This window comes from Pituophis catenifer, unplaced genomic scaffold (genome assembly GCF_029215685.1).
Source record: "Pituophis catenifer annectens isolate HBS135680 unplaced genomic scaffold, rPitCat1.0.hap2 SCAF_4, whole genome shotgun sequence".
Taxonomy (NCBI): Eukaryota; Metazoa; Chordata; class Lepidosauria; order Squamata; family Colubridae; genus Pituophis; species Pituophis catenifer.
The window spans coordinates 41,037,174-41,047,637 of NW_027256884.1; the positions used below are offsets into that span (position 1 = coordinate 41,037,174).

The 10,464-nt window shown below is 35.5% G+C and overlaps 1 protein-coding gene across 1 annotated transcript; it reads left to right on the forward strand.

The window, feature by feature from the left end:
• The first annotated feature begins 639 nt into the window (after positions 1-639).
• Positions 640-8,182, forward strand: AKAP17A (A-kinase anchoring protein 17A). Its single transcript, XM_070943444.1, has 5 exons — positions 640-1,564; positions 3,826-3,974; positions 4,910-5,150; positions 6,392-7,281; positions 7,819-8,182. Exons 1-5 carry the CDS (start codon positions 803-805, stop codon positions 7,823-7,825), a joined length of 2,049 nt encoding a protein of 682 aa, XP_070799545.1. The 5' UTR covers positions 640-802; the 3' UTR covers positions 7,826-8,182.
• Positions 8,183-10,464: the final 2,282 nt, after the last annotated feature.

Sequence of the window (10,464 nt, forward strand, 5' to 3'; positions counted from 1 at the left end):
GAACATAAATTTTGCTCAGTTTAATTTAGAACAAACTTTATCTTGCTCACATATTTTATTGGAAATGCATATGTATTATTTTAGGATCAGGTTCTGTTGAATTCACTTATTTCTAGATAAATATGTATGTCACTGGAACTTAATATAATATAACTTGACTATGCTTTTTTGTCCTTAAATACCTTAAGTTGTGGCATTTAATTTGTTTAAATTTTACTTTGTTTTATTATATTGTGTTTTATGAGATATAATTTTTCATGGGATGTTTGGATTTTGGTTAAGTTGAATATTTCAAAAAGTGATTTAAAGGTTAGTCTAACATGTAAAAGTCTGCCAGGTTTTCATGAACAATTCTATGTTTGATAAAAATTCTGCAATCCTGTAATTCATCTTTTTCATATATATATTTTTTTTAGATTTTGGATTCTTCTGAAAAAACACTGGAACTCATCTCTCTTGCTTGTGATCCATCCTATAATCTGCAATCTGTCTGAAGGCGATAGCTCTAGAAAAAATATTTCCTTTTCTGCTTGTAAAAACCAACTCCTCCCATAGCTTTAAAATTCTTCTGGAGAATTCATACTTTATGTTCCTTGAGATTGGAATATTCAAGTACATTTTTGCAGACTAGACACATCGTAACAGTAGAAGAAATAAGACCTGTTCTATAACCATCAATGTAATATTTAGAAAACCATTAAAATGGACATTTATATTAGAAGGGGGACTGTTGTTTACCAGTGCCTGCAATATAGATAAGCCACTTACTTTTCTTGCAGGCTTTATTATTATTATTGTAGTTATGGCAGCTGCAACAATAGTTCATGATACTTCTGAAGCTGTAGAGCTTTGCACTTTATATGGCTTATACCTTAAACCCATCACAAAAATGAGTATCAGTGTGGCTCTTCCACAATTAAAGCAGCCTGGGAAATCCATTTCCAACTGGGAAGTAATGGAAAGGCTAAAAGGAATGGTGCATACTCATCAGTTCTCAACCCTACGGATTTCTAAAAGCACTATGGATTTCATCCGATTTGAAGGAGAAGTAGAAAATAAGAGTTTAGTTAAATCCTTCCTGGCATGTCTAGATGGCAAAACTATCAAACTTAGTGGCTTTTCTGATATTTTAAAAGTGCGTGCTGCAGAATATAAAATTGATTTCCCTACACGACATGACTGGGATTCTTTTTTCCGTGATGCAAAAGATATGAATGAAACTTTGCCAGGGGAAAGACCAGATACTATCCATCTGGAAGGTTTACCTTGCAAATGGTTTGCATTAAAAGACTCTGGCTCAGAAAAACCAAGTGAAGAAGCTCTCATTAAAGTATTCAGCAAATTTGGAGAAATACGTAATGTGGATATACCAATGTTGGATCCATATAGGGAAGAAATGACTGGCAGAAACTTTCATACATTCAGTTTTGGAGGCCATTTGAATTTTGAAGCCTACATTCAATATGAAGAATATGCAGGTTTCATCAAGGCTATGAATGCTTTGCGAGGGATGAAGTTGATGTACAAAGGTGAAGATGGCAAAGCAGTGGCTTGCAACATAAAGGTGATTGTGGTGCTGAACTCTTCTTCATTTTCAAAAAATCACTTAATTTCAGGCAAATATTCTGCTAATTTCTATTTAGAAACTATTTTTACTCCTTGGAGTGAAAAGAATGGAATGCTGCGACATATTTTAGCAAGTCTTCAAAATTACTTATCAGATATGTGTATATTAGCTTGCTACAAATAACCTAGCAGCTATCAGTTAAATTGCAAGAGATAGTAGAGGGAGTTTATAACTTTATAAATGGTAAATTATAATATACATATTACTAAAATACAGTGTCACCAGTTAACTATAAATTTAGGAAATGCAAGTGAAGTAAAAAGTGTATTTTTCTAAGGAAGATAGTTTAAAATACTATTGATAAATATCCATCTTGTAATGAACATAAATCCATTGTGCCATTCTTTTGAATATTTGCTTTTTATATTTTTCCCCTGTGTGCACACTTTACAAGCAAAAGAGAAAAGCAATAACAGAATAAATGAGAAGTGGAAAAAACTCTTCAGCTAGCAATCATAACTTATTTATTTAGCCTTCTCGTGACTTAGCAAGAGAGCTGTGCAAATGATATAATGTCTTTGGAAGGTCAGAGCAATTTTTTTTGGCCTCTTGGGTAGAGTTGAAATGTGTAGCTTACGCATTGGAGAGGCTTATTTGGTCCTAAAAGCCTTCCGTAGCAAAAAAATAAAATAAAAATGACCTACAGTAATTTTCTTTGAAGACTGTAGAGGTTTTGTGACATGAAGATGGTGCTTTAAGCTTTTGCACCTTAAGGCACTTATTTTGTCATCTGAAACTTTCCCAAAGTTGCAGAAAAGGCAAAATGTCACATCTCCTATTTCAAGGTTATATGTTTGAGATTGTTGTAGAAATACTATGGTCCTACACTTGGCTCTTGGGTGATTCATGAGTTATGTATGCTGTATGGAAGTAGACAAAAATAATTTTCTGAAGAATTGCCTCTAGATGAGATGGACAGAACATAAATCTAATACATAAATGAATAGTAATGCTACATAAATAGGCATTTCCCATAGAATAGCTCAAGGGAGCCTCTGCCAAATGTACATTTGCCAGTAGTTTAAAATTTATATGAGAAACTCAGCTATGGTAGCGATCACACTTGATTTAGAGGTTACCCTTTCTGTGTTTAGATTGTTTGCAGACATTTGCAGTTCTACAAAAAATACAGATAGTTTTCATTTAATGTTAATTGGGAATGAAAACTCCATTATTGAGTGATATAATAAGTTCAAAAACCTGTTCAAAAAACATGACACTTAGTGACAGCAGTTCTGGCAGTCCTCATCGTATAGTTAAGTGGGCACATGACCACAACTTGCAACTTACTGCCAGCTTTCACATTGATTTTTCTTGTTGGAAGCTGGTAGAGAATGTTGCAAATAGTGACCGTAGAATGTTGCAATGCTCATAAATATGAAGACCCGTCATAATTAACGGACAATGGTTCAGCACCACCAAACTTTGAGCACTTGCTGAACAAGTCATTAAATGAGGGTCATCTGGACTCAATTGCAAGTACCACTAAATTTAACAGAATTTAGAATTTTATTTGCAGACAGGTTATTTGATAGATCCACATGTTAAGACCACAGTAGCATGACAGGGCCTTTTCTATAGTAGCCACATTCTTAGGTGCATAGTTTTATTAGAGACTTGGCTGTGCTCAAATGGATTGTAAAAGGCAGTATATTTCAATCCATTATTAAATCTCTGGATGGTACTCTCTATAGTTTAATGTTTTAATTAAAACTATTTTTTTTTAATTTTAGTTGGAATTATATTTGATGCTGGTTTATTTGATCTACATATAATAAATTTCTATTTCAAATTCCTATTTTATATGACATTGATAATTTAGAAATAGTTCAAAATATTTTAAAATATTAGGTTAAAAACTTTTACAGCTATTTGGAACACCATTAAAATAGATGGAGGCTGATGGAGCAATTAAAAAAGGAATAAAAAGTGCTCTGTTAAGAAAATCAAGGTTTCTCTTTTTCCCCCCACAGTAAATATATTTATTTGTTTAATTTAACTGGTTATAAATATCAAGGGAATCTCTATTGATTGAATAGTTGCATTGCAAAAGGATTATTTTCATAGTATTGTTTAAAATTGTCTGTCCTGCTTTGAGTTAGTTCAGAGTAGTACTGTTTTAATCCAGGTCCAGAAAGACTCCACTGATCTGAGGTTATTAACTTTAATAAAAATGTTTTTTTCTACGTCTGCAAAAGGTTTCATTTGATTCCACAAAACACCTGAGTGATGCATCAATTAAGAGACGTCAGCTTGAAAGACAGAAGCTTCAAGAGCTTGAAAAACAAAGAGAAGAGCAAAAACGTAAAGAAAAGGAAGCAGAGGAAAGACAAAAAGAGGAAGAAAGGTAGGTGTTATTCTTTCATAGGAAATACTATAAATATTAGATTATAACTTTGCCAAATCTAGAAAAATGCATTTATATGTATGTTGGGGATGGTGTCTGTGTTTGTAAACCATAAAAATATTTCAAACTAATTTATATCTCATGAGTTTTGTAGGAAAGTATATATCCAGGTATTGTAATTGACCAATTTCAGTTTTAATTTAATATGTTGGAAAAATTATATACATCCATCAGCTATCAGCATAAAATAATATTAGCTTTTGCACATTAAAATAAAGTAAATCTATCTCAGCAAATAAATATATCTCAGTGTGCCAGATATTTTCTTATAAATAACCTGTTAAATCTAGATTGATTTATATCATTCATATGCATGTATTTAAGATATTATAAAGTTCTCTGAAGGTCTATTCTTGAACATATTCAGACTATAGAAGCTTCCAATCTTTCATAAGGCTAGTTTTGAGAATAGTTCTATTGGGCTTCCATCTTGTGGCATGAAAAGAGCTCATATTCTCTCATTTTTACCTATTTGTCATAAATAACATGTGTTTATGTTTAGGAATGGAGAGATTCAAATAAAATGCAAATTCAAATATAAAATTATGAGAAATGCAAATTCTTGATGTTATTTGCGAAATGTTATGATACATTGGTTCTCACCATATTTTCTTTAGTAGAAAAACAAGAAGTCTGTATGCCTTGTACTAGACATACAGCAGTTTGCTTTTATATGCATTTTACATCAGTAAGGGAAATTGCTTTATCATGTATTTGGTTTGATATAAAATGTATAAAAAGATGTAAACTTGGGACAGTTCAATTAAGGCCTGTAAAATAATTTTACATTACTTTAGCCTTCAAATGATTATGTTTGAATTTCAACTATAAGTAAACATGAACACCTGAAATTGTATCGTAATATGCCTTTCTAGGAAACAGAAAGAACTTGAAGAATTAGAAAGAGAAAAAAAAAGAGAAGAAAAATTGAGGAAGAGAGAGCAGAAACAAAAAGATCGTGAAATACGTCGAAACAAGAAAAGACTTGAAAAACTTCAAGCTGAAGAGCAAAAAAAATTGCAAGAAAAAATAAAACTAGAAGAGAGGAAGCTTCTTTTAGCTCAAAGAAATCTTCAGTCCATTCGACTAATTGCTGAACTACTGAGCAGAGCCAAGGTAGCTCTTTTTTTAAGTTTTTCATAGAAAAATGCCCTTCAGCCCAAGAAAAGAATATTTGTAGTGGTATATACTAAATATATACTTACAGTTTAACTAAAGATATGCTTGTCATTTATCAGATGCTTTTGATTTCCTGTTTTTTTCCAGTTGTTGTATAAGTCACTATATCAGTTACTAATTTTTATGTCGGCACTGGCTGACTCTCCTGTCTCCTTTTTCCTCTTTCTTGTTTGGAGGATTAATATGCCAGTTGTGTTAGCCTATATTACAAAATCAATCCAATTAAAAGCAGAGGTGCAAAAGGGACAAACATCAGGATTGGATATCAAGAGCCTCTCTCTTCCAAAATTTCCATTGTTTCAGTTTCCTCAACTGTGGTCAGCAAAACTACTTGCTTGAGTACAGTACACAAGGGTTCAACCCATATTATAATCTTGTCATTACATTAAGGACTTCGGGGTTAAGAAGACCCTTGAGGGCTTTGGTTTAATTTGTCAGATTCATTGTATCACTTTGTCCCTACTTTAGAATGTGAATACTATAATGGTATTACATGGTATTGAAATTCTAGCAATGCCTTCTAACAATTTTGTCAGGGAGAATAAATCCACTCAGGTAACCTGGTGATGTCTCTGGGTTGGAGATTTCTTCAGGTAAAAGTATATGGAGTAAATAAACTTTTAATCTGATGTCTGAGGTTATTCATGTTAATTCCTAGGCACTGCTTTAGGTTGATCTATCTCAGGAGCAATTGAATTTTATTAAAACTTTACACCAGGGGTGTCAAACTCAGGGCCCAGGGTCTGGATTCGGCCCACGGGGTACTTAGATCTGGCCCGTGGGGCCGCCCTGGAAACAGCAAAGGACCAGCCTGTGTTGCCTCTGCCAGCTCAGTCATGGCCCTCCCGAGCTCTGTTTTCACTGGCAGAGGGTTGCAGGAGGCCATCGCAGCCGAAAATGGCTTAGGAGTCTGTTGTCACTGTCAAAGTGCTCAGGCTACCACCAATGCCCCCATACGAGTTGAGCTGGCCACGCCCACCCTGCTATGCCGCGCCAACCCCCGATGCAGTCTTCAATGAAATTGAGTTTGACATCCCTGCTTTACACATTCCACATTAAAAAAAAAACTTTTTTTAGATTTACTAAATAAATATGCTTTTGTCTATTCTTTTTTTTATCTGATGCAAAGTTGATTTTATTATGGAATGTATATATTTCTTTTTCTTCAATATTGGTAGGCAGTAAAGCTTTTGGAACAGGAACATAGTGAGGAAAAAATCCGCCTTCAGCAGCTGGAAGAGAGGAGAAAACTACAAGAAGCAGAACTCCGACGAGTAGAGGAAGAAAAAGAAAGAGCTCTTGGACTGCAGAGGAAAGAAAGGGAATTGCGAGAGAAATTGCTCAACAACCTTATGAGCAAGAAAATGGAAATAATTCCTGTGAAAAAGTACGACTCTAATACAGTGCAGTGTCCCACTTGGAAAAGCCTTGTAGATGTTCCCCATTGCATCACATCTACCTCAGTGCAGTCCATCTTGTCCCAACCACTCCACATTTGTCAAAGCAGCATAGCAGCTAATGAAAGTTTCCCTCAACCAAAGTACTTAAATGGGAGCTTCCACGAGGAAGGTCTTCAAGACACTATGATCAATATTTGCAACAAAGATAAGGTTTCTGACGAAAGTAGTTTGGATGTCCTTTCCAGTATACCTGCAAATCAGCAACACAATAGCACATTGGATCATGAGAAGATCCTTTCTAAGAACTCTCTCCCAGAACAAGGCAAATGCAACAGAGAGCCAAGCAAGGGGAGAAGTCATTCATACAGAGACCGAGATGTTTGTAATCACCAGAGCAAAAATAAAATTGAAAAAAGCAGACACAGAAGAGACTTAAGTAGCGAGGATGAGAAATGCAGAAAAGAAAGGCGTCCTTATAAAAAACATTCAAGAAAGAGTAGCAGTCCTCACCAGAGGAGCCCAGATTTGGAATATACCCGACAGAGACAGACATTTAGTGGCGACAGAGATCAGGATAAAAGAGGCCGCAGCCACAGCCACAAGAGCACCGGGAAGAAACAGAAACATCGGAAGAGATCTTTGAGCAACCAAAGAAGCACTTGGAGTAGGTAATAGAGGAATTATCTTTTTCTAAGGGCTATTTTGGAAAAAGAACTGCAAAGATCTCTGCTTGGTCTGTCTCACAGAGAGAAAGGAAACTGATTTTTTTTACTTGAATGATTTGCAGAATTAAAAAATTCATAACCACCCTTTTCAAAACACATCTTTTTGTGACTTAATTGTCAATGGTTTCTTGGCTGTCGATTTTAATTGTTCTAGCTCACATTGAAACTGTGATAGCCAGATTAGTTTCACTTATTTCCAGTATCCAGTTGGATTCATTTTAATTGATAATGACTGTAATCATAGCAGTTTCTGTTTAGAAATCGGCATGTGTATGTTTCTAATAAGAAATGTAAACTTGATGAGTTACTACATACTTGATTCATTAGAACTCGGTAATTCCATGCAGGACTTTTTTGCTATCTCGACTGGTGCTAGAAGCAACCATATTTTTATATAGTGCTGTGATGCCTTCTTTGCTATTTTTGCCAACTGCATTATTTCCTTGACCTTGAATGGCCATGTTGTTTATTCTTTTACAGGTTTTGAAGCTCTGTTCCATTTCAAAGCAAATATTCAGGATTTGGGTGGGAAGGAGACTTCCAAGAAAGTAGATTATAAAATTTCTAATGTATCAATATTTGATTCCCCACCCCCCTAAATGCAGTTTTGAGGCATCTATATTTGAAAGAAGGGCTTTTCAGCTAAGTAATATATATATGTGTAATGTTCAGGTTCAAAGTTATATTTTCACCCTTTATAACTTCTTTGCTTCGAGAAATGAAGCTCAGGAATTTCTCCAAAATATTTTCATAGTGCAAACCAGCTTTCTTACCATTTAATGGTAAAACTGCAAAAGCCATTGCCAGTGAATACAAACTGCTTTGTGATTGGAAATAATAAAGATCTATACATACTCCATTAAATCTGACTTTGTTTGTGTTTGAAGTATTATTGACTTCTACAGAACGCTTAATAGAAATTGGAAATTTGCTGTATTTGTACTTCTTTATTTGTAAAATAATTTGCACAGTCTGGTATTGGGGGCTGCACTTAATTATGAAAATGGTTTCGGCTTGCAGTGGCTCCTGAATCTTAGAAATGTCATTGGATGGGGAGGTCAAATGTTAATTCTGCAGGAATTAATTGAGCTGCTGAAAATCAGCCATTTAACAGCATAATCTAAGAACTCAGAACTGAAAACTCCTATTAAATTCAGAGATTTCTATCCAAAGAACATATCAAGGAATATGAAGAGGAAAGGCAAGGACAATGGCAGCATGTCACACAAAGAACAAAAAAATATGAGAAGATAGCCTCTGCCTTCACTAGAATTGAGCAATTGATTTCATATCCTCCCCCAGGAAGTAAATGCACAGACATCTGAAGAAAGGACTTCATCATGTGTTCCAGTGACAGGAAATAAAATGGCTCAGACTTCACAAGGAAAAAAATGGGTCTGATCGATAAAGATTCTGAAGGCTAAAATTGTATGACGAACAATTGAGGGAGCTAGGTATGTCTATTCAAGAAAAGGATTAGGGGTTGTTAACATATGGCATTGTTAATTAACACGAGACTACAATGCAATTGCAGAGTAATAATTTGACTGCCAAGGTACCAACTCTGTTGTAGAAAAAGCTTGTGTGCTTCCTGTGGTGCATCATAAGAGGATGAGCTGGCTTCGTACCAGAAGGAAAACAGTGGCTCTTCCTGCAGTGTTATCCAGGCATGCTCCTTCCCCAAAGCCATCTTGCAAATGGGCATTGCAACTGGGAAAGTTCAGAGCGCAGGATTCTGACTCCCTGCATAGAGCACCAGCTCATCCCCCCCACCAAAGCAGTACCTATTTTATCTACTCGCATAGAACATGCTTTCAAACTAATTAGATGGACAGAAGCTGAGGTAAGTGACAGGAGCTCACCCTGACATGCCGTGCTAGGACTTGAACCGCTGGAGCAGAAACCATCTGCTGAGTTACCGCACCTCTAATAATATTAGGGGTGATAGGATAGCTGTCTTCCAGTATTTGAGGGGCCATCACAGAGAAGGGGGGCTTGAATTATTCCAAAGTACCAGAGGGCAGGAGAAGAAGTAATGGGTGGAAGCTTGTTAAAAAGATCCAACCTAGAACTCGGGAGAAATTTCATGACACTGACAACTATTAGTCAATAGAACAGCTTGCTTTTTGGATGTTCCATTGCCAGAGGTTTTTAAGAATAGACTGGACAACCATTTGACTGGGATGGTATAATGTTTCTTGCCTTGAGGGTTTGGACTAGAAGACCTCCAAGGTCCCTTGCAGCACTACGATTCTATGCTATAATGCTGTTCTAATGCTGTGATAGCCATGGGAATAGGCTCATCCCCTGTGGCTCATAGGTTGCATTTCCCACTTCTGCCTTGTGATGGTTAATTATTTTCCTTAGCCCACAAACTGCAGATTTTTATGTAATAATAACTTCGGTCTCTTTCCAATAATTCCTAGAGTTTCTTTTAAATAGGCTTCAGAATTCTATAAGATAGAAAACCTGTTGCCAGTTGGTAGCAGTGCACCTACAGATAGTTTGGCCAACCAAGCTCTCTGCCTTCTCAAAACCTACTATTTTAAAGATAGTCTAATTTATAAAATTAAGTGCGAGAGCTAAGCACCAACCTCTGTTAGAAAGTGGTAACATGAGTGGCTGCAGCATATTGTATAATTCGCAAATATACCTTCCAATCTATATAAAAAATGGACATATAGCAGATTACGTCCTGAGGACCTAAAGAGAGCATTAGGGAACATTCTCATCAGTTTATCTAACTTGACACAAGCATACACACATTGTAGCCATTTTGTAAAAATATAGCATTATCTAAATGTATCTCCCATCCCAAGAAAATTGCTTATTCCCAACATAGGTGTACTGTTGAGAGGCAATCAGCTGTAATATATTGAATCAAACCAAGTTCTGATTTTCTTGGGTGAAAAATTTTCACTAAGTTTTAAAATTTGTGAAATTCTGAAAGCTTTGTATGGGAAAGAAGCCCAAAGGATTTTCATGTGCTTGAAACAGTCCAACACCCAAGACTTTATGTGTGTCTTCAAACTTCTATAATATTGAATATTGTACCATAATAAGATTATCTGGTGCTTTTCCAATAATATTTATGTGGCTGTCAGAAGGAAGAGTCAAAGCCCAAAG